This window comes from Sander vitreus, chromosome 10 (genome assembly GCF_031162955.1).
Source record: "Sander vitreus isolate 19-12246 chromosome 10, sanVit1, whole genome shotgun sequence".
NCBI lineage: Eukaryota > Metazoa > Chordata > Actinopteri > Perciformes > Percidae > Sander > Sander vitreus.
Window position 1 is genome coordinate 18,404,424 of NC_135864.1, and position 26,004 is coordinate 18,430,427.

General features: G+C 39.9%; 1 protein-coding gene across 1 annotated transcript in view; it reads left to right on the plus strand.

The window, feature by feature from the left end:
* spock1 (SPARC (osteonectin), cwcv and kazal like domains proteoglycan 1) overlaps positions 1 to 26,004 on the plus strand; it is a 55,624-nt gene that overhangs the window by 17,621 nt on the left and 11,999 nt on the right. Inside the window, exons 3-6 of the mRNA XM_078261455.1 lie at positions 797 to 877; positions 14,512 to 14,626; positions 18,103 to 18,235; positions 21,491 to 21,611. Coding sequence (XP_078117581.1) covers positions 797 to 877; positions 14,512 to 14,626; positions 18,103 to 18,235; positions 21,491 to 21,611 — 450 coding nt within the window. The remainder of the gene's footprint in view (positions 1 to 796; positions 878 to 14,511; positions 14,627 to 18,102; positions 18,236 to 21,490; positions 21,612 to 26,004) is intronic.

Below are 26,004 nucleotides of genomic sequence, written 5' to 3' on the forward strand. Positions count from 1 at the left end.
CACAAGGCCTACAGAGAGCACTTGAGAGACTTGAGAGATTGTCTGCACAGAGGATAACTCAGAGATTAGAAAGTCATCCAATAATGAGGAGGAACGAGGTCTGGCAAAGAGGATCGAGAGAGGAAAGAATAATAAATAGTGGGGGTATTGACAAAAAACAAAGTTAACTTTTGCCACACACACACACACACACACACACACACACACTCTCTTACTTTTTCCTGGTCATTATATACTGTCCATGTTCAGTCCTTGCTCAAAAGCCGTGCTTGCTGATAAATACAGGAGATGGATGAGTTTGGGAGTTAATCATCTCAGGGTGTTCATGTCACAGCCTACAGACAGACATGACAAACTCCCTGTACCTCAATGTTTGGCTGCTCTGCTCACACCCCGAGGCTCTGCCACCACTGGCCTGCTTCCATATGGGACGTTGTAATGCAGTGTGTGTGTAAGAGGGAGGATGGATTAGTGTTTTTGTATCGAGATGGATAGGTCCATTACTTTCCCTTGGCTGAGTCTACTTCTTTTGTGCTCGTAATGACGCTGCGATGATTAGTCTTTTCAGACGAGAAAATATATGTTTGTGTCACTTTGCAGCTTTGGATACAGCCATGGTAGCTGTTTTCCCTTCCTTCCAGTATTTATGCTAAACTAGTTGTTTCCTCAGCTACATTAATGCACAGACACAACGATGCTATCGATCTTCTCTTTTAACGCAGATAAAGGTATTTCACCTCTTTTAAGCGTGTATGAACTATTGTAATTATTATGTGTTTTTTATGTCTTTCTTTAGAACGAGAGGCCGAACCTAGCAGATATGGAGACCCAGGAACTAAAGCTCACCCTAGCTCAGCCAAGAAGACAGTACAGGATGGTGAGTTTGGGCAACATAATTTTCATCAGGGTGGGGAGGGTTTTTTAGTGACTGGAAGAAATAGCTTCAGCCAACATGCAGTCAAAAGTTTGTAACCATCCTGTTCTTGTTGTTACAGTTGATTTGAAAAATCTGATTTACTGTAGCTCTAATATACTCTTTGTGCTGTTGGGCTATAATGCTCTCAGTGCTGACCTATTTGTATTATAATAGTGATATCCAGTGTCAGATCATCACAGATTACTAGGTTTAATGTGAAATACTGTAAATGATCTGATAGCCAGCCATTGATGGTCCACAACAGACTGTAGCACTACTTTACACTGAGTTTATATTATTTGGCTGTCTCAGCTGCACACCCCATAAAACGGCGGGTATAATACAGCAGTGTTTAGCACAATTAATTATCCACCCTGTCTCAGGTTGTGCGCAGATATATCAGTGTGGAAGAGAGAGATAACCAAGCTTACAGCTTGTTGTCTGAACCAGATAGAGCATGGCGAATGCACACAGCATGATCAAAGCTAGCAGTCGTTAACATGGAGCTCTTTCCAGGGTTAGCTGCAGTACTAACATCATGGTCTGTTAGTGTAGGCTAACACGGAAATTGGAATTTGAGATTAAGCAAGTGGGCAGTGAGATAGTGGTATAAAGATTCCTCTCTTCAGAACACAGTAGCATACATGTCACTTCTGGTGTTTGTGCTTGCAGCTTAGCAGAATTTAACAAGCTAACGTGGGTGTAGTGGGCTGAAATCCTGTGCAATATTGTTTACTTGAGATTACCAAGGATAACATGAAATACATTTAAATAGCGTAGTCTCAGTAACCAGAAAGAGACAAAAAATCTAATTAGATTTATATGGAAAATGTATTCCGTTCATTTTGGCTACTTGGGTCAGTTTTTAATGATGTCTTTTATTTTTTTACTTTTTATACTACCTGGGATCTTATTCATATATTTACTAATTTACTTCTTAGCAGTTCCTTGACTGCTATTTAATGTGTGCTAATACTGTAACAATAAAATAATAGTTAAAAAATGTACACAGAAACAATTAATCAAAAAATAGGCAAGTTATAGTGATTCATAAATAGCCAAATAAAAAAGTTAGCAAAAAAGTAGGGGTGGCACGGTTCACAAAATCCACGGTTCGGTTCGTATCACGGTTTTAGGGTCATGGTTTTCGGTTCTGTACGGTTCTTGTTATTTTTTCTTTTAATCTTTAATACTCCAGAAATATACTTCAGCATATGATATATAGCTAAAATTAGCATATTGAATGCATGTTGCACAATACATGCACACAGTGGCAGTTCTATCTATTGTTTTATTTCCTGTCATCATAGGTAACATGAAATCCAAAATGTTCCCACACACCAGACTATATACGACGCTGGCACATACTCCAGCTCCGGGCAGCTTTCCTTTTCTCTCCCATTTGACATTTCTGCATGTGACGTGACCTGCAGCACTCCACACTCCACCTGAGGAGTGGTCGGCTCGGCGCCTCTCAAAAAAAATGCTTTTAAACTGACCTTTGTCGATCAAAAAAACAGACAGATTCAGCAACTGTATGGCCTATTTCTCGCTTAAAATGTTTTCAGAAACACGTTTCGGTGAACTATTTTCGTAAAATACGAGATCGTATTCAGAACGAGACGCCATTAGAGTCCGTTTTGAAATTCGGGAGCAGCAAGACCCACGTGACGCGTTCGTCCAATCAGCTGCCATGTGTTGCGTTCGTCGCGCTCATCCCGCTCGTCATTTCCGGTAAGTGTTTTAACATAGTGGCAGTAAGTGGTTAGTGCACATTAACAGTGTACTGACGAACCGTGCGACACACACACGCTCCGAACCGAGACAAGCGAACCGAACGGTTCAGATGTTTTTTTCATGAACCGTACCACCCCTACAAAAAGGTAATATAAAATGGATCAATTAATCCCTTAAGTGTGTATTCTGTCATGGTGAAAAACACAAGGCTACGGCTACTGCTGAAATGATTTGATGAGTTGGTAAATTGAAAAGTAAATAGGGAACCAATTGGTCAATCAAATGCAAATTGAAATGCGACTGATGCGCACACATTGCGTTCTGCTCATTAGGTAATTACAAAACCAATTACACATGTTTTGATCTAATTCAATGGGAGATGAGCTGCATGGTAACATACAGTAATCCACAGTATCAAAGTCTAGATAAATCTACAAACTGAGCTGCAGCCATGTTGTGCTGCTGTGAGATTCAGCCTGAATGAATAGCGTTACTTTCCCGGTGCTTGCCCATCTTCATGTTCCTGGCTCAGTTCAATCACAGCTGTTGGTGTCTGTGGTGAAGGTCTGGTTATTTACATATGTTTTGATCAGCTCTGATAAAACAGTTACAACATGAAGGGCTATGTCTCAGGGAATGCTGCTCTCTCGTAGAAAGCTGCAATTCAGAGATTCAAAGAGCACATGTTTTTTTTTATTGAGAGTGCCTTTGTTCTGAAAAAGAGTGAACACGTCAGGCAGTGAGTTGTGGAAGCCAGAAATGTCAGAAGAATGTAGAAATGTAGTCGCTGGTGTTGGCCCCGTTGTCTGCTATATGATGCAAATAAACCTCACCCATTTTCCCTTTTAAATGGAGCAAAATGTGAGATTTTGAATTACATTTAACTTTCCATTATTCCCTTGTCGACCCTTGTCTAGTCAGTGTGTGGTGTAGTATCTTGCTGGGGTCATAATGAGTTTAGTTCAGCACACAGGCCTTCCTTTAAAAAAACATATAAAGAAAGAGGTGATTGAAAAGGGGTTTTAAATCTAGATAAAGTGAATATGTAGCTGGCTACAGAACTATGAACATACTGTATGAGTCTGGTCTGGTGAATAGAGGCATGCTTTAGGTAAGAGGATGATCCAATGGACACACAGAGCTTTGGTATATCATATCAGGTACGGTTGTTTGTATTGTTTCTTATATTAAAGATAGTGGATAGGAGGATGATAGCAGGGAAGTCGAGTAGATGGAGGTAGAGGAGATACAGGGCTCTCATGCATACACACACACACACACACACACACACACACACACCCTTCAGCTTCAGATTAATGAATGCCTGAGTCTAGGACAGTGCAACAATATTTAATTATCCCTGACACTGAAGGTGAGGCAAGAGGCCAGGTCTGTCATCCACCTGTGTGTGTGTGTGTGTGTGTGTGTGTGTGTGTGTGTGTGTGTGCGTGCATGCTTGCTTGTGTGCGTGGGAGGACAGAGCAAAAAGAAGAAGAGTGTGTCAACGAGACAAAGAATCAGGCTGTAAGTCATCGCATGTGGTCTTTCATCGTGAGCTCTTCTAAAATTGAATAAAGGTCAAACTGACACAAACTCCTTGTCTGGCAGCAGCACATGGTCAGTTTAAGAGCCTGGGGGATCTTTTTTTTTTTTAAAGCAAAAGAAAAGAGACCACTTGACATTGTACTGGTGCATAAAATCTTGACTGAGAAAAAATTATTCTGTTGTTATATAAGAACTATTTAACAGATTGGCACAACATTTGGTAAAGAAATGTTTGGTCTCCAGAGGATGAATTGTATAATATAATAACTTTGGTGATCCCCTGACTTTTCTTCTAGCGCCATAATCAGGTCAACATTTCACTTTGTCCAGTACTTTGGTTTATGAGATTCTCCTTAGCCTCAGCTGTACTTTGTGTTTAATGTGAATTAGAAAATGTTAGCAAGAGGACATGGTAAACATTATACCTGCTAAACATCAGCGTGTTAGCATTGTAAATGTGAGCATGTTAGCATGCTGATGCTATAACTCAAAGCAGTGCTGCGTACAGCCTCACAGAACATTTAGCATGGCTGTAAACTTACTGTGTTTTCAGACAGAAAGTCAAGCGAATTTTAGAGGTTGCGTGATTTCATACAAAGGCAATGGAAAGACTTGTGGTTCCATTTCAATGGAAAGCTCATAGTCACAAATTCCCACTGGGCAGCGATGTTTCAACGTGAGCAAAAAATGTGCACGTATCCCAAGGTTTTATGAATCAACTTTATAGACGTACAGAGTCGAGAGGAAAAGGGAGAAAAACTGGAGGAAGATAACAGAAAGAAGTTTCTGGTGAGTTTTTAAATTAGTCAGAGGCTGACAAACACACACATACACACACACACACACACACACACACACACACACACACACACACACACACACACACACAGACACACTCCCACGCACATGGCTGGTGTGTCCATTGTTTGCTATCTTACAGCTAACTTCTGGACAGTTGGTACATTTGGGGCAAAAAAAACAGACTGCACAATGAGGTTTGAGTCACACCTTCAGTCTTGTTAAAACATTGACTCTTGAAGTTATCCTTTCACAGTGAAATGTGCCAAAAGTTGGGTGAGTTTTCCTGTAGATGCCTGGTATTATTGTTGAATTTCAGGTAGCCTAAGAGATAACATGTTTTGAAATGAAGCCCTTTGTATACCACATACGCTGACCTGTTAGCCACGATGAAGACCTTACAACCTGGTTTTACTGCCTGGCTTGTTTCGGCTGACGTCCTGTTCTTTCTTTGTGAGGGTGGACACAACTAGAGACTCCAGTGTCTTCATCAGCCATTGTATGTGTTTCTCTGAGTGTGTGCATGTTCATCCTACCAAGCCAATTTAATGCATATTCAATTTTTTTTTTTTTACCTTTATTTATTCAGGGAAGGTTCACTGAGAGGAAGCCTTATAAACATGTTTCAAGCAAGTTTATGTACAACTTTATTTAGACTGTAACAATTGGCAACTTCCACCTGGAATGAATGTCTTTTTGTGCGTGCATCTTGTCCTTAAATGCATCTTTGCTCTTTTGCTTTGAAGATGTCTTCAAAGTCTGTTTGATTATTTGCTTTCATAAAGTTGCTGCCAGCAACAGCTTCACAAAACATCATTTTCCATGGCTTTTTACAATAAAGTGTGTTATGTATATTGGTTGTGTGGCAGTAATGAATATTCAGTTTGTAAGCGATAGTCAATAGCCTTTCTCTCTCTCCAGATAGCTTTCTCCCGTAAGCCACTGTGGCTTCTTCTCTTGCATTCAAACCGACACAGCCTGTTTATCTTCTCAGTTACATCCACAATAATATGATTTCCCCATGTTTTCAATAATTAATTTTATGGATGGTGAATCCTTTCTATCACTGCGTCCTCCCCGAGGCCCTCTCTGTGCTTTCATCCCTCCATCATTTCTAGCTGTCATCCATTGCATGTCATCCAACAGTCCGACCCTGAGGAACGTTCACAAAGCAGAGAGGAGGTTTTTATCTCCATCTGATCTGTTTGTCTTTCTGTTTTCTCTCGCTCCATCGCTTGTTTTTCTCTGTAGCACCCCAGGTAAAAGAGAAGAAACACCTTTCTAATTAGTTTATCAGAGCCTGAAAGCGATGCTCATTTTTCTAATAACAGGAACTGTCCTCTGGGAATGGTTGTTGAAGCTCTTGTTTATTTAATTTCAAACTTGTTTATTTGCTATTAGAAACAGTGGCTGGGGAGAGTGAACAATGGAGAGCAATGGAGCACGTTGTCAATAAAGGAGCACACACACCCATACTGTACACACAGATTACGAAAACACACCGTTGACCCATGTCCCGCTCCGCAGCAATTAATTTAAGGTCACCCGCTACTCTCTGACACGGCTTGTTGGCGATGTGGCCTCTTGTATTGGACTCTGACTATCTTTATTATCCAGTCACTGCACTCCATTTTGGCCTCCATCCAGTATTAGGGGGCACAGGAGGAGTGTGTAATCTTACCCTTCTCTTCTCGAGCCACTTTTTCCTGTCTCCTTAGGAACATTAAGAGTAAAGAAAGAGTGAGAACAATTCTCGAGGAGACAGGACTGAAGGAGTGGATGAGTAGGGCAATTTACTGTCAACTTTAATTGTAAAAACATTTTACAGCTTCAAGTATAATGTGCTTTTCTGCCAGGAATCCACTTGAAGTTTTGCAGCAATTAAATGGCTGGAAGTAATGTTCAGGGTTAGATTATCCAGGAACTTTTCAAAGACGGATTAGTTGCACACTGTAGACAATAAACTGCCATACGTGCAGCTTGCCTTAATGAATAAGTAGACTGATTCTACATGTTCCCTGTGAGGGATGGATCAAAACCATGACATTGTGTATTACAAAGTATTGCACGCTGGAATTCCCTTACAGTATCCCATTGAGAATATCCATTTTAATAAAGAATGTTAAAAAAGCACAGATTGTGATTTAATGATGTCCATGTCATACAATTTCTTCATTACAACCTTTCAGTCAACTTTCAGTCTTTATTATAACCTTTTTCATTAGTCAAAGGGACGAGAAAGATATATAACATAAATGTGTTTAAAAAGACTACACTGGCAGGTCAAGTGTATGAATCAGTTAATCTGCCATGAAGAAGAATTTTCATTCCAAAATCAAATATCCAGTGTTTGAAAGCTTGATTTTAATATGTTATATTGAACTTTAATACATACAGAAGCACTAAGCTGAATGGGAATGGGTCTCGCATACCAACAGTATGTTTCTAGCTCTATTCTGGCTGCCTGTGTTTGCCCTGTGACTCCCTGCGGGCTCTGAGCTGTGGCCTTGGATAGACGGAGGGACAGAGGGAGATGATGGAAGTCAATATAGGAACCGACTTCATCCACAGTAGGGGCACAAGAGAGGTGTTGTACATTTCACTGCTGTGCTGCAGCATGCTTTGAAAGCGCTGCTGTTGCTGCAAACCCAGCATCATCACAGCTACCATCTGGTCAGATCTGCCTTTATATACTGGGGGGGAAAATCAATATACTCCATGGTTGGTAGCTCATGCTCAGCGAGTACAACAAGTACTGAAAAGAAAATATATTCCCAAATCAAAAGTTGTGCTCCATCTAAGAAAAATACTACAAGAAAGCTTCATCTGGCTGAACATGAAGATCATTTTTTCATCAAGCGCGTGTGAAAATGATGTCCATATATATACTAGGTGTGTATATATCTCATCTATAAGAGACCCGTAAGCTCTTTGTGTACATATAAATGGATATGTAAAGGTATATGGTTTTAATAATTGTTATACAAGTCACTAGCTCTCCTAACCATTATGTCTCATAATCATAGCTTTGTTTCTCTGTGCATGTAGGTGTGGCCCATCATACTGCCCTCGCTCTGCCTTCCAGCCATTACCACAGTTACAGTGCAGACTTGTGAGACTTTTACAGTCAGACTTTCAAAATCTGTTGACATGGACAAATTCTGATTGTAAAAGTCTCACAAGTCTGCACTGTGCAAGGGCACATCAGTCCTAAAAGACAGCTGTCAAATGGTTACTAACTTACTTACTACCTACATTTCTAGTTTGTTTTATTCTACGATAAAATAAAAATAACAGCGGTAAATACTGCACATAGATTATACTGTCAATATCATTTCACTTTTGCATAATGGATTTAGAAATTAATTAATTTAAACTGTGAATTTTAATCACAAATTGAGCACAGCTTCAGTTTATGCAGAGCACTGAAGTCACTTGCATTAGCTGACTGGCATCAGCTGCTTCAGTGTCTCTGCTTGCATCAGTTATCAATCTAATGGTGATAGAATGATCTAATATTAGGTCCACGTATGACATGCAATCACTTTAATTGTTACTATCGCAGCGTCTATAGGTGCCTTTGTGTGATAATTGTCTGGGTATTGTTAAATCAAATTTGATGTTTGGGGGATTAGTTCTCCCAGCCAAATCCTCATTGCTGCTCAGATTCTTTGAGAACTTCATTAAAGAGCATTTCCCACCAAATGACAATTTGCTATAAATGGTTTCTGACTGAAATACACATTCATTTAAAGATCTTACACATCAAAATAGTGTTTGAAAACGACAACCAGCACCAATCTGTGTCAGTTTCAGACGTAGAGAAGTGTAAATGCGCCCATCTTGATGACATTTCTGTTCATTTGTTTTTGATCTGCTGTTGTCTTGTGACCTCAATATCCTCAGCTCCAGCTCTGCCTCACCTCTACAGACTGCAGCACCCGGGGGGTCATCAGTCAACCTAACATATGGCCAAGGACAATGGCTACACAAATTGGTAGTGGTGGTTTGAGTGCCCACTGTTGCTCACAACCCGTACTTGTAACCTTATAGTTTTTTTCTCCCTTATCAGCAAGCAGTTTTAAAAGGAGCCTCCACAGTTTCTCCATTAAGCAGTGTCTGAAGAAGAAATATAATATTTACTTCATGCACACACACACACACACACACACACACACACACACACACACACACACAAAAAATTCTTTACATATTTGGCAACGTCTTCTCAGCAGACAAGCAGACAACCTTGTTCAATTACATAAATCAATCACATTTGTAAGGTAAAAATATGGTTTTGGTGTGAAAATGAGTTCTACTTGGCACTTTGGAATAGATATGCAATAAGGCATGTCAAGTTATATTGCTCATGCATATTGACTTATTTACACACACACACGCGGATGAGAATAAAGTCATACTCGAGATTAGAAAGAAGAGAGGGGAATAAAAGGAGATGAGAGACTCGTATTGAGGAAAGTGAAAGAGTGTGCTGCAGTGCTCCTGCATTACAATTGATTGGCTGGTTTAACCGCCAATGCTGCTCACTCAAGCTTTAAATAGATGGATAAAACTCTTTTACCCTACACTCTTCCATTTGCTTCTCTTCCCTGCCTCCTCCTCCCCATCTTCATCGTTTCATTTTCTCTTCTCATTTCTTCTCTTTTCTCTTCTTTTTGCTTCTCCTTTGTTCTCCTCATATCTCTTCTTTTCTCCTCTCCTCTCTCTTTCTCTTCTATTCTCCTCTCCTCCTATAGATACCATAAATATTCAAATCACGTCAGCTGAAAACGATTTCACATTCAGAGCGTCACTGTCTCTCCAAATTAACTTTTTTATATGTATGAGAAAGTTTTATCCGTGTAATCTTCTACATGTGATGCTCTGTGTTCTTGTGTGTGTAGATGCATAAACCGACTTGCTCATTTGTAATGTGTGTGTCTGATTTCCAATTTGTGAGTGGAGGTCACACACTAATCCTAAACTGTCCTCCAATCCTGTCAACCAGATACGAGCCTCCTTTTTCCCCGATCCCTCCTGTCCTCTCCCTTCATCTCTCATTTCCTCACAGTGATAAAGTCATTCTGCAGCGAAGTGAAATAAGATGGGTTTCCTCTAGCACTGATAGATGGAAGTGAGGACAGATTCAAATAAGCGGGCAATAGAAACACACAGCACATCAGACAGCTATCAGGAGGACAGTTGACATATCATCTCTTTGCATTCTAGAGAATATGAGAGGGCACATAGGCGTGTAATGTGTTTTTGTATCTGTGTATGTGTTTTACAGATTGTAAGGAAATGAGTGTGTTGCTCAGTTATATGACAGATGTGGGCAGTGTACTATCTCTTCTCATGAGACTATCTAAGCTCCACCATCTTTATTGTGTGTGTTTATTCACAGAGATAAAGAAAGCTGTCCCATATCCTTAGTCATCTCGAGATATCTTCAGAGTTACATATGTTAAGAGTTGATATGTTGATATAAGGTGTTTATAGATGGTTGTTTACAATGTTACTGCGAGCGGAGACAAGAAAACGGCCATCTTGTCTTCGTCTCGCTGATTTAATGCTGATAAACCAGCATGTAAACTGCAGCGCAGTGTGTGGTCAGGTCAGAAACTAGTTGATGCTCACAGCAGACACCAGCTGTGGCTCAAACACCACCCATAAGGCCACTAATGGAAACAAGGCCACTCTCGTTTTATGATGTTAATATTAGTGCTGTCAAACGATTAAAATATTTAATCACGATTAATCGCATTAATGTCATAGTGAACTTGCAATTAATCGCACATTTTTATCTATTCTAAATGTCCCTTGATTTCTTTTTGTCCCATTATTTTTTCTCATTTTAATGCTCTTAACATGATACAACGATACTTTATATATATATATATATATATATATATATATATATATATATATATATATATATATATATATATTTAAAAAAGGAGCACCTTGTTCAATTGTATTTGTCTGTTCTGTATGTTCAAAAATATAAAACAATAAAAAGTTGATCTAAAAAAAAAAAAAAAGGAGCACAAAACGGCAAAAACAACCACTGGATGGGAAAAAGGTATTTTACAATAACTTTGAATGCACTACGAGGCTGGCGAGGCTGAGTCTGTTTTTCAGACAACGGCAGCTGTCAGTCTGGTGTTAGAATCCTTTCCAGTGAAATACAGTCACACTGTACACCGTTTAGCTGTCAGCATTTTAACCGTGTTTAATCCGCGTTGCTATTCGGTCCAGTAGATAACGGTTGTTAAGGCACCGGTGCCATATTAGCACCGGGTCTTGGACCCTCCCCCCCAAATAAAAACTCTTCGGATCTACACAATTCACGTGTATGGAATTTTCCCATTCAAAACGGCGATTTTCACCGAAAAGTGACTAGTTTGCAGGTATGTACTACTCTTTGGCCGGCTCGCAAGCCCAAACAAATGTGTGCGACATGCCTGTTGTTTTGTTTCCGGTCTAGCTAGATCCGGTGTGGTGTTGTAGTTTTTCTAACGTTACTAGTTGTTGCAACAGCATGTGAAAAAAACTACGTTTCCTAGGCCAAAAAGAACGTTAATCTCGCGATAAAATGGGTTTGCGTTAACGCCGTTAATAGCGCATTTAACTGACAGCACTAGTTAATATATATTGTATATAACGCCTGGCTTTGATCTGTACACTCTGTACTTGGTCTTAAATCACTCAAATAAATTGTATATAGTTTGTTTACCATGGTTACAGCATGTGGTCTCTGTATTTGGTTTGAAATCCACTTTATCTTTGATCTCAATTTATCAGCGTTTTGGCTGGTGTTGTTCATCATACGGGATTTCATCTTTCTTCAATACATATCTGGTTCAGACTTTGTGATTGGCAGCGTCACCATGACCACCAGTCCAGAGTCCACTGCCTGATGTTGGCCTGTCTCTCACTTCATTTGTACTAATGAAGTTAACTTAGGTTCAGGAGCAGAGCCAAGCCATAACCACACCTTTAATCACCTGTTAAGCCTACTTATAGTATACCTTGTATTGAATCAACTCACCATGGATCCCGCACTGCAGATGAAGATGTCCGATTCAAGCGAGGATCTATTTAAAAGTGATTATCCTGCAGTCAGGATATTCCCACAGCAGTCAGACCACAGCCAAACTTCCCAGCAGAGCCGAGTGTGCTCCGTGTGTACATACCTTAACCTTATGGGCCCCTCCACTCAAACTCCCCAAACAATATCTCTTTAAGTCCTTATCAGTATGAACTCAGACTTCCTCTCCTCCATTTGCGATAGCCAAGAATTGGGATTGCCATAGGCATATTGTCAAGAGCCAGCTTCAACCCTCTCGTCATCTCCGCCTACCTCCAGATCGGCTCGTGGCCCCTCACCAACACGCTCTGGAACGGAAATAATTCCCTTCAACTGCAGCTAAAACCAGTCCTTCCAGAAAAATGCGGCGATTGTTGCGGGCAAAAATCCTTGATTATGCGGCACGTTTTCTTAAAAAATGCGATGGAATATGTGGGATATTTATGCAATTTTATGTGATGAAATTGCGGGAATTTGCAAAAATTGTGGGATTTTGCAAAAACTGCGGTTTCATCATGGCTTCATCACGGGGTTTGCAGCTTTTCGATGATGTTTTTCGGGAGGGACTATAAAAACAAAGCTAGTGTCTTTCGCTGAGGTGGTCACCTCAGCGCCATTTAAATAAGTGGCGGTTTTTGGCACAGGCCACCTGGGCAGCCGCCCGGGGCGGCATTTTATCATGAGTCATGGGGGGGCGCAACGAACACTTGAAAAAAAAAAAAAATACTCTGCTCCGCGAAGCAGTTTTCTATTATCTATCATTTCACTGTGTGGGGAATTGTCAAATCGGTGCCCTCCTTGCAGCTGCAGGCGCCCTGCTTGCACCCCCTACTTTCACAATGAAATGGACTAGTCCGTAACGTTGCGGGGGCGGGGCCCGGCGCGAAAGATAAACACACGGTGACAAGACAGGAGAACTGGGAAGTACACAGAGACGGAGCAAGACGAGTCTAAAACTTTCTTTTATGGCATTGGTCTAAATGCGAAAATCAAACAAATTTACCCAAGCGGCTCAAATAAAAGAAAAAAGAAGACATGTTTTCGGCAATAGCAGGACCTTCATCAGTTCCCGTGGCTGATGCTACTCGTGGTGGTGTCGGTGACAGTGGCAGTGGCATGCACAGTGAGGAGGAGACAGGAGGAGAGAGACAGAGATGAGGGAGTGGTAAGCACAACTCCCCTTAAAACACTTAGCCCCTTGATAAAACTGAGCCAAAAACTGAGTGGTGGACAAACTGTTGATGATAACACTACAACAACAAAAGACGTAGGCATGCTTTACTGTATGCATTAGTAGCCTATATAAACGTTGCACATCATGCAAACTTTCTTAACGAGAATTGTAGCTTTTCTATCTGCTTAGGCAGACAAAAACTCATGATAGACCTCTTCAAATTAAAGCACAGGGCCTCTTGAAATGATAATGATATATATATATATATATATATATATATATATATATATATATATATATATATATATACATATATATATATATATATATATATATATATATATATACATATATACATATACATATATATATATATATATACATACATACATACATACATACATACATACATACATATATATACATATATATACATACATATATATATATATATAATCTCGAAGGGGGTATCGCCCTGGGTGTAATTCAATGTAGAACCGCCACTGTTGCCCGTAATCGATTCGGGCGACTAGACTCTCCCTCAGTAAGTGTCCTCCTCCTTGGACTTTAAGATATGCGTCCCTGACTGACCAAAATGAACGACTTCCTCCTCCACGTTCATCTCCTTCTCACATCAATTCATCCTCAACATCCAATACTTCCTCATTTCATTAAACTCATGTTGTGGCTAGTTCTTGCTGGAAAAAAAGCTCTTGTTTCTGTCTTTTACTGCCACTGTGCCTTTTTCACCTCCTCTGCCTTCTGTTTTTTTTTTCTCTTTTCTTCTGTCTGTCAAATGAAAGTGGGTTTGTGCTGTTAGCCTAGTGTGAAATGACACAATGCTCAGAGTCAATGAGCTGCTTTGATCCTTTTGTCGCTCTGGACACCAGCCAGCTGTGCCTGGCTGCCACAGCGATGTCACTGTGGAGATTGATTTTGAAAAAGATGGGGTCAACGCTCACAGAAAACAGTCCTCATTAAGTAGCTCACACTGCAGAAAACTCAATGTTTACTTACCTTTTTCCGATTCTTCTTCTCCGTCTTTTTTCTCTAACTCATTATTTTTCTTCCTGCTTCAGTTAGTAGAACGCAACAATCTGCCAGCTGGAAAACCAAAAGAACAGCTTGATGTTTTGCTGCATCAACTTTCAACTTCAGCACTACATTGTGCTGATTCTCCTGCTCTGCATGTTTCCACTGGCTCATTTTTGCCGCTCAGAGTAAAAGTTTATCCCTGATCTCTCCCTGTAGGTCCAGACGCTACAAAGGACCCTTGTCTGAATGTGCGCTGCCCTCCTCACAAGGTGTGTGTCAGCCATGACTACCAAACAGCCATCTGCACCAATCACAAGCAGCCAACTCACAGGTAAGAACCAGTAATGTTGCATTTTGTTAACCCCTGGTTTTGTTATCATTGGTAGGGCGGATCCTCGTGTCCATATGTCGAACTGGCAACCCTTTGTGAAAAGTTTCTTCAACACCAATCACATATATAGAGCATACTGTATGATAACCCACTGTATAGAGAGCCGAAGTCACGCCCCTTCCGGGGGACCTCATGGGACCTTAATTCGGAAAATATATGAACGGTAGTGAACGGGGAGAGGCAAATTATTTTTTGATCCCGTTTGAATTAAGCCGTGGATTACAAATATGATCAATTTAAAAGATAATTTTTCAACCGAAGAAAGTCTCAGTTAGCCGTAGGTTTGTCCTTAGTTTTGTGTGAAACCGCTCAGTGAAGTACATCTCTCAACTCACACAATTTAGGTCACCTAGCTTGATGCTCAACTTGCTCGCTAGCTAGCTAGCTAGCTTAGCTCTGTTCCACAACACGTGTAACATTATCTTACCTGAAATGTTTTCAGCAGATAAGCAAAAGAACAGGCAAGATCCTCTGCTCATTTGAGTAACGTTACATCCCCGGTACGATACACACAGACATCGTAGCTTCAGCAGGACGTCATCCATGCAACATTGAAGTGTCTCTCTAATTACGTATTTTCACAGTTTTATACTTTAACAGTTTAACAATAAACTGAGATGTTCTTCGGTTGAAAAAGTATCCTTTAAATTGACGAACATCATATTTGTAATCCATGGCTCAATTCAAACGGGATCAAAAAATAATTTGCCTCTCCCCGTTCACTCCCGTTCATATTTTTTCAAAAGATACGTCCAATGGACCGGAAGTAGAAGGGCATGACTTCGGCTCTCTATTTCACCATGTTTTACAGCTGATGTCTCTGAGACCACAAACAGAAGTAATGCAACATGCCATTTTTCTCATTTCAGTAATTCTCAAAAAATTAGGAAATGTGATTATGTTTTAAGACGGTTAAACAATGTTGAGTCTATTTTTGAGTGTTTAAAGAGGGCCCCAAACACAACATTAGGGTTAATTCAGCATCAGTGTTATCTAACAACAAAATGGTGGAGTTGTGGCTGCTTTAATGCAATTTTGTGTCTCCTTAAAAATGGAATTATTATTAAGTTCAAGAAAGTAAACGCCTGTAACTCAAAATGACTATGCGAAGTTGAACTTCAATATGCTAGACCCTCAGGGCATGTTAGACGAATTACACCCAGCAGAAGCATGCAATAAAGTAGCATTTTGTGTTTTGTGTGTTAGCTGTGTCTAATAATCCAATCTGCTTCAGTGACAGAAAATACAAACACATATTCTCAACACCAATTAATTGTAATCAAATTATCTGTTTGCTCTCTGGACTCTGTCAGCACCACATTTGTTTGTGTTTTCAACCCTGTCATGTTGCCAATTTTAAGCTTTTTTAATTTTTCAGTTGAAGAAGCATTTCCCCCAAAAGACATTTGAATGGTTGTTGTCTCTTTCTTGTGTATAATTGATTTCCTCAAGTCATTAGCTCCATAGCTACTTGGTTTAATCTATTCCTTTGCATTGCATTAATTACAAGTCCTATTTGCTGCTCAATATGTCAACTATTCACCTAAAATCTGTATTTCCCCAACAGCATCACTTACGGAATCTTCGAACCATGGTCTTATTTTATCTACGAGTTAAATTAGTTGCAGTAATTAGCATAAGACGTATTAAGTGTCCTCTCAGAGGGAAAATCCAAACTTTGTTGCCTTCAAGATATTTGCAAACAGATGTTGGGAAATACAGCTAATATACTCTACAGTATGTTGCAGCATTTTTTTCTAGGAGATGATTCATCATTGTTCTTCACTGCTAACCAAATTGCCTTTTTGAAGATGCCCTGGACACACTTTGGTATTACTGTTGTGTTCACTAAAATTCACAAGCAAATTATTTTTGTTCTCTACTAAGAAGCTGTCATAACAAAAGTCCCAAGCATACCTTATTTTTTATTTATTTTTAATTAATATAGCTGTACAGACTTCTTGACTTATTGAGCGATAATGTTTGGCTGCCGGCTTGGACATCTACATTAGCATTCAGCTATAATTCAAAAATATTATGGAGCCTCGCAGTGTTAATTGGTATGCACCTCTGTCCTGCTGTGAGGAGTCTGTAGTACCCTCAAATCAGAGCCTTTCCAAATTAGAGCAACATGGAAACTCTCAGCAGGGGGTTGAAGTACAGTGGTACATGAGAGAGAGAGAGAGAGAGAGAGAGAGAGAGAGAGAGAGAGAGAGAGAGAGAGAGAGAGAGAGAGAGAGAGAGAGAGAGAGAGAGAGAGAGAGAGAGAGAGAGAGAGAGAGAGAGATCACTTACTTGTTTCTGTTTGAGGCTAATATGTCAATAGAACGTCTGTCCACTCTTCTCTCTGTAGCTGTCTCTCTCAGTGAATAATTGTCATGCATGTGCAAATTTCCCAGGCCAAGCCAATCCCGCCCTTCAAATCACTTTAATCACGTGAACAAATTCTTGTGCTTCACTGCATTTAGTACAAACTAGCCAGCACTATTTTATTTATCAGTGCGGTGTGCATGTCTAATCTGCCGTGGCAATGATTATACCTCGGTTGATAAGTGTGACACTTCTAAAGAACCACGAAAGCGGCTGACACGCTGCCTGGGATTTGAATGTTGTAGAGAGCGTAGTACAGAGTGTCTTCCAAGGGACTAAATGATGAACATTTAATTGATAATTGTGTTAATTAAAAAGTGTATATTTGCATTGATATTGTGGAAAGAAGAAAAAGATGTTAAAAGAACATTTTCTATTTCATCTTTGTTTTTGTTTTTAAATGAGCAGAAACAGTGGTCCACACTAGGTCAGTGAAGAATGATAGTCTACTGTTGGTAATGTAGGAGTGTTTGTTTGTGTGTGTGTGTATGTGTGTTGGGATCTCCACCTGCTGTAGTTCACTTTGCATCATTTGTTGTCGTCACATTAGTTTCTCTGTAAAGAGTCTGTTTGGCTCTACTTCCATCTCTGCTCGATAGATCAGGAGGCAGCGGGGTGTTCAGTGAGAGCACTTAGATTGAAAATTGCTGCGAGATTTGGATCACAAGCAATTATGCTTGTTATTGAAAAGGCCTCAATGGACCAATCAGGATTTGCTCTGCTTCAGCTGACCCTGACAACCAGAGACACTTTTAAAACTTTCTGCTTAGTAGAAAACTGATTCTGCGAGTTTAGATAATATTCCTGCCTGGAAAGTTATTACTGCACTTCAATTTTCCCTCATACATTTATGTATGAGAGTAATGTTAAAATGCAATACATTCAAGGTGTTGGCTCAAGCACTGTGGATATTGTTGTTTGTTTTGTGTTTTCGTGTATCTGTAGCAGACCTCATCTTACTATCTGAATTTAAGTATTGTTTGTTCTCTCTCTCTCTCTCTCTCTCTCTCTCTCTCTCTCTCTCTCTCTCTCTCTCTCTCTTTCAGTGTGAAACCCAGGAAAGGCAGCGCAGGTCACAAGCACAGGCTTGAAACTGGTTCTCATGGGAAATGTAGGCTCTGCTTGGGGCTCCAATCAAGTCCTGTGTGTGGATCTGATGGACACGCCTACTCCTCCAGGGTGAGACATCCCTTTTTCCATTTATCTTTCATTAAGTTTCATACTCTTCTTCATCTCTGTCTATACTTTTCTCTCCCTTTAAGTGTGTCATTTTCTTTGTCTCCGTTTCTCAGCAAATATATCATTTATTAATAATTCAGTTTGTTTTCAAACATAAAAGCAAGGACAGGATTGCTTGAAGAGCCACGGAATTATGTAATTTATGGTGTAAATATTTGAGATGATGTGTACATGATGGTGTGTCTTTTTCTTGACATTTTAATTCTACTCATCTGTCGTTACCTTTTCCCTCTGCTTTTTCCTGCCTCCTCTTCTCTTCCTGCTGTTCCATCTTACCATCTGTGTATTGACTCCTGCTTGTCCTCCTCCACTGGGTTGATTTCAGCAGTACTTCCCTCTGTCTATTATGCAAATGACTGGGAACAGGGTCAGTCATCAGAGGTCTTTTCAGCAGCTAAAAACTTCTCTGGACGATTCGGAAAAGCTCCCCAACCTCCATCTTCTCATCTGACTCTAGCCCCATTTCCAGCCTCTAACCTCTACTTGTGCTCTCACTCTCCGCTATATAAAATTATGCATAGCCACAAACTTACAATGTCATGGTAGAGGAGAAAAGAAAGGCGAGAATGAAATGAGCAGATGTCTGTGCTTGGTATAACAGACTGTGGATTCTTATTGACAGCCACATTTATATTATTTTGGTTTGCAAGGGGTGAAGCACAATCCAATACAAATGGAAAATATAAGACATCTCTTGAGCGAAAATCAAATTCTTTGTGACAGGAATATTATGCTATGGGCATCAGGACACCTCCACACTGCTTTGACTTGCTCAGTATTATTTATTAATTATAAGGAGAGTAGCGCGCGAGGAGACAAAGTAAATAAACGCAAACCTTTGAGAGAAGGAGTTTAACTGCAGTCATGTTTTCTTTGCTGGGAAGCTTGTTGTCCATCCACACACCATCCGTATTTTTCAGCTTAGCTCTGCAGGAAATGAATAGACTACCAGGTGGTCACGTTGTTTTCAGTTTAAAATCAGGGTTAAGCCTCCAACTTATTATGAAACAATGTCAAATTAAGAGTTTGAAACCCTTGTGTATAAGGACGTCAGGACATAGGCTTTCCCAATGACCTACCTGGCTGAAGCTGTGCTGAAGAAGTACTGAAGGAGAAACAAGAGGAAGAACAAAAGGAAGGGGAGGGCTGGGACGTCCCTCTGGTCGCTGCGGTAATTTAGTTGGAGGGGTTCAGTTAGCTGGAGGAGTGATGGGTCCCTGTGGCCCAACTTAAACTCTGCTCACCAGTGAGCTGCTGGTCTCAAGCTTATTCATGTTGTATTATTACATTACATGCCTCCCTCATCGTGACCGCACACATACGCAATATCCTATTAAGAGTACAGTACTCTTATCTCCTGAGAGTCGTCAGCCCACTAAGTTAAGTCCATTACTCCACTCCTCTCTTCTCCTCTCCTCTCCTCTCCTCTTACTGCACCGAGTCACCGAGTTAAAACGGTTTCATCAAAACCACATTAACCCCTGGAGAGAGACAAACATAAAGAATCATGGGGCTTCTCGGTGTGCTGACAGTGACTGGGGAAGGTCATCCATTTCTTGGTCTCTCTCTCTCTCTCTCTCTCTCTCTCTCTCTCTCTCTCTCTCTCTCTCAGTCACCCTCCTCAGACAGAAAATTCAATATGTGAGAACGGGACAGAGCGCCGTTCCTTTGTCAACAAATTTCATTAAGCAACATTAGCAGTGCTACCAAAGAGGTGACAGGGAGGAAATGATGGATTTGAATTACAACATGGAAAATGAAAGTGTTGGCAGGATAAGGCTAAGCCTGTGTATGGTGCATGATGTGTTTATGCACAGTCATGGTCTCACCCTCACAAAGCCTGTCGTCATCATCTCGCAAACAGAATTTACATAACTCATTTCAGTTTTCATTATTCCTCTTGAGAGGATCTTGTAATTGGATTTTTTCCCCCCAACTAGTCCAAACAATTTCTTACCCCTCACTTACCTGGAATGAGATTTATACTGTTAAATTACGTTCCAAAGTAGTCCATCTTGCTTTTTTTTGCATTGCATTAGGGTTTGTACTGCAGTGAATAATAGAATGTCACTGGGCATCTCTATGTCTAATGGTGTGTCTACATGGCTACCTAATGGACACATCTGTTCATCCAAGATAAATGACCAATCCTGTCTCCGCTAATCTTTCCCTTAATCAACAAAGAAAGAAAGTTTGAAATTCAAAGTTTTTGTTTGGTTGTAATTACGTACTTGGAGCACAGTTACAACACACCCATACATACTTTAAAGGTCCCATGACATGGTGCTCTTTGGATGCTTTTATATAGACCTTAGTGGTCACCTAATACTGTATCTGAAGTCTCTTTCCCGAAATTCAGCCTTGGTGCAGAATTACAGCCACTAGAGCCAGTCCCACAATGAGCTTTCCTTAGTATGTGCCATTTCTGTGTCTGTAGCTTTAAATGCTATTGAAGATGAGAGAGGGGGGGGGCAAGGTGGACGGTGGGGGTGTGGCCTTGACCAACTGCCACTTTGCTCGTTTGAAAGCCATGATGTCTCTCTCTCATGGGTGGGCCAAATTCTCTGGGCGGGCAAAGCAGAGAAAGGGGAGGTAACCAGATTCCAGATCAGCCCATCTGAGCTTTCATTTTCTCAAAGGCTGAGCAGGATACCTAGAGCTCGGTTTATACCTATCGCCATTTCTAGCCACTGGGGGACCATAGGCAGGCTGGGGGAACGCATATTAACCTTAAAACACCTCAAAGTGAAATTTTCATGCCATGGGACCTTTACATTAAGGGGGTATTTAAAGGGATACTGCACTTTCAAAAAGTAAAGCAGATTTGAATACAAAAGGCCATTATGAGTGCAGCAGTAGCCCCCACATATCCTAACTTTTAGCTTCTGGCAGGGTCAAGTTTAAAAAACACTGAAACCTTCACTTCCCATAATGCAACTTGATAGTATTCATTAGACCTTAAACGCCTGGTCATTGCCCATGTCTTCTAATGCATATTTTTAGTCTGCAGAAAGGTAGTTGTGTTAGGCATGGTGCAAAAATAATAGATTCCACAAAGGGCCAAGCTGTTTTTACAGACAGACAGAAGTATTTCCCAAGACAAACATACTGATCTTTATGTGGAGTTCTCAGCCCTCAAGTCTGTAAAATACAGCCTCCATTACTCATGTTTTTGATGTGTGTGTTTTTTTACAGTGTAAGTTGGAGTTCCAGAGCTGCCTGTCTGGAAAGACGATCTCAGTAAAATGTGACGGGCTGTGTCCCTGTTTGCCTGGTCAGGAGCTCAGCAAACCACCACATAAGACTGAAAAGGCTGGTGAGTACTGTAGCTCTCTGTTCATACAAATAAACCGAAAAATAACGTACTGTTTAGATAGCTACAGTAGCTAGCTCTTTTGCTGTCCATCCTTCTGACTTCACACACAGTGAAATGTATGACGCGTCATTAAGGCTGTTACAGTCTACATGTCCATTTCATCTGTTGTGAGCTTGTCAGTCACTTTTGGTTCAGGTGGATGCCCCAGAACACATTGTTACAACCAGTAATGTAACTAAGTACATTTACTCAAGTACTGTATTTAAGTAAAAATGTGAGGGTACTTGTACTTTACTTTCGTCTTTTCATTTAATGCCACTTTCTACTTCTACTCCACTACATTTCAGAGAGAAATATTGTACTTTTTACTCCACTACATTAATCTGACAGCTTTAGTTACTAGTTATTTTACAAATTAAGATTTTTGGACACAAAATACATGTAGTTTATAAAATAGATTGATTGAGTTATTATAAATTAAACTACCTAACAATATAACAGTCCAGCTGAAATGATTAGACGATTCAACACTTAGTTGATTGACAGAACTGTTTTGATTGTTTCCAGTTTCTAAAATGTGAGGATTTTTCTGCATTGAGTACTTTTACTTTTAATACTTTAAGTACATTTTTCTGATGATGCTTCCATACTTTTACTTAAGTAACATTTTCAAGGCAGGACTTTTACTTGTAACAGAGTATGTTTACAGTGAGGTATTAGTACTTAAAGGATCTGAATACTTCTTCCACCACTGGTTACGACGACAACACACACACACACACACACACACACACACACACAGGGCACTAAGCTGTTACTGTAGCATGCATTTTAAAAAATCAGTATCTGCAGCCAGATGGGAGTATAGTGAAGCATATTATATATATTGATATTATATATATATTGAGATATATATATATATACTGTATATATAGCTCATATTATTTTCTTACCATTCCATCACCCCCACCCCACCCAAGCCATTTTCTGACAGCCTCAGGGAGCAGTGATTGAGTGAGTGTGTGTGTCTTATTGTTTGTCATGAAAATAGGATTTCAGTAGATGAATGGAGAGAATTTGGAGGAAAAATGCAATCTAAAAGAAAGCAGCACAGAAAAGGATGGATTGTTATTGTTACAGGTTTCCTCTCTTCCAGATGGGGGAGTAGTGGGATGGTTTAACTTTGTGTGCGTGTATGCGTTGTGAATCTAACTACCTATCCATCTCTCTATCTAGTTGGAATATTGAATATTTGAAAATGCTTATACCCCTCATACACAATAACATATTCTGCCCTCCCTGGTCTTTTTTTAATCACTCTCTGATTAAAAGCATTTATAAGATATAGAACAATACAAACGAAATGTGTCTGCTAATTAATGACAGCTCCCTCTCTATCTAATTCTCCCCTTCATTAGTTTAAGTCTGAATGATTAAGGGAACAGAGAGTGATGATGTAACGGAGAAGTGTTTTACCAACTTGACTGTTGCCTAATTAATTCCCCTCCATCTTTGTTCAATATAATCTATAATTATGTGTTTGGTTTGCTGAGAGCTTGACTCTGAGAGTAAACAGAGTGGATGAGTTTATGTTAAGAGAAAGATAATCTTTTTCCAGATCTTGGACAGTGTCAACTTTTCGCTCTTGACTCTCTGCTTTGACTCTTTTCTCAAAGTTTTCTGTTTAAACATCGTCCTCATGTTCTCTCTCTCCCTCTGGTTCTATCTTCTTCTCATGAATGTCACTGTACTTCCCGATATAGTCCGTCTTCAGACCATCAATGAGATAGCAGGTCCAAATATTTGTGCATTCAGAGGTAGCAGCGATGATAGAATCTCTCATTAGATCAGCAACACAAAATGGTAAACCGATAGAGATGGCAGTAGGTGAGGAAAAACACTGTGTGTGTGTTTGTGTGTATGTGGTTGTGTGTGTCAGATTGTGTTCCTATGGTAACAGACAAAAGATTGCAACTGTTCAGGATATGTTATCACTCCTCTATGTTTACTGATAGCTACAGGTTCAATCTGAGTCTGTGCATTCATACCAGACAGGTAAATATCTCTGCTCACACACCTGTTACTGTAGCTAGTTCCATATTAATATGGATAATAATCACTTTTACGATAAACAGGGTTGTTGTGTTTCCACACTAAAACAGTGGTTTGTTGCAGTGTTGCTTTTAAACTGGAGGTTCAGAATGTCAGGTAGTTTGGACAATATGTAAATGTATATTTGGCCAATTTAACTAAAGTATATATCTTGATAATAAATATTTACTGTGTATACTGTTTGGTATTACTCTTAATATTGCAATAACCGTTATAAAGCACAGTTGGGAATGCTAGTAAATACATATTTATCATGGCTGAAATTAGATGAAGTAATTTCAAAAGGATATAAAAAGATATACATTGTTTAAACGTCTTTTATACAAAAATGTTTTGGCATATTTTGAAACATATTTTGGTTTGGTTTTGAGACATTCACAGTCACCTCAAATTACATCCAATGCCTCTAAATTCATTGGTCTCCCTACTCCTAACCTCCCAGTCCTCATTGACACTGCCATCACATGCTCTCACCATAGCACAAGACCCCAGCCAACCCCTTAACTCATGCTTCACTATACTCCCATCTGGCTGCAGATACTGATTTTTTAAAATGCATGCTACAGTAACAGCTTAGTGCCCTCTGTCTGTGTGTGTGTGTGTGTGTGTGTGTGTGTGTGTGTGTGTGTGTGTGTGTGTGTGTGGAGGGCAGATGAGGTAAGTGCCGTGGTGAGTTGACATCAGCTAGACAGGCAGAACTAATCTAATTAAAGTGGCACTGAGCAGTTTAAATCTTGTTGAGGTTTTGTTAGACATCCATATATGATGTGACGTGACCATATACACTGTCATATACCTGCAGCAGCGGCTTTGCTGAGGCCACTGAGCTCACTGAGCGTTTGTATTTTCACATACATTATTATCCGTAGTACTCTTGTCATTTGATTATTAAGCACATTCATATCAGTGGCATCACAGTACGAAATGTTAGTGTAATTACGGCATAAGAAGAGGAAATATCAATCATTTTTTCTAGTTCAATCAACACTGAATCATATAGAGCACAAAAAAGTTTCTCTCAGGTGAAACTAATCAGTGAAGTCAGAGCAGGTGTAGGAAGAATTCAAAAAGCAGCTTGTATAGGTGAATCTCTTTCTTTCCATCTTCTCTCTTTCCGTCACTCCCCTGATTTTGATTGATACTTGCAGACGCTATAGTAAGTGTGTGCTTCAGTATACTGTTTATTTGGAGTGCAGGGTAAATATTGTTTTTTCATTAGACAAGGCACCGTGCAAGGCTTCAAATATTATACTTTATGAGTACTTTTGCCAACCACACTAATAACCTTCATTTTTCACAGTGTCAGTGGGTATGTGGGGAACTTGTCACTGTGCGTTTGTCAGTTACATCTCTTCCACACTCTCCTCACTCTCCCATCTCTGTCTGTTGCTCATTTATATTCTGTCTTCAAGCCTCCAAGCCATCATTTTGCAGTGTTGGGTTAAAGTTCCACCTGCACTTTGTTGTCTTTTTCCAATTCCATTGCAATTTCCATTGCACAAAGGACTGTGAGAAATGCATCACTTAATATTAAACATAAAGTCCAACCATTTATTTTTGATATTGGGTCATATTGACACAAATAGATCCTGCAAAGTCTTGACAGTATTGAAAACTACAAAGACACAAGGCAGAAATTATAAAAAAAAAAAAAAAATACGGTCAAAGATTAAGCCATAATGGAGCATCTTCATAGCTAAGCTGTTACAGCCCATGCCACATTATCACAACATCCTGGGTTCGATGCCAGCCTTGGGACCTTTGTTGCATGTCATACCCCTTCTCTCTCCCCTCCATTTCTAGTCTCTGGCTTTACAGTCAAATAAAGGCAAGAATTCCACACAAACAAAATCTATAAAAAATAAAATTAGGCCATTATTACAGGTTAATTGTATATGTTAATTGCTAATTTGGTGTACTCCTTATTTTAATTATTAATTAGGATCTCTAAATGATGACATAAACTGGATTTATCCAGAAAAAAATCCATTGCAGCTGTTTGCCTGTTTGTCAGCAAAGGTTAACACATCGACACAGAGGCACTGAGATCTAATTTGATCTGTCATTCACCCCTGAGGCAGCACTGCGGTGATGTTGTACATCCTCATCACTCTCTCACATAGAAACAAGTCATCTTGAGCTGACACAAACAATCCTTCTGGTGATCATGTGTAAAGGTCTCAGTCCGTACTGGTTATGGTCCAACAGTTTGTTGTTTTAGTAACAATAGTTAATTTTCTCTCAGCTACTGTTGAACAACGGCATTGATAAAACAAGTTAG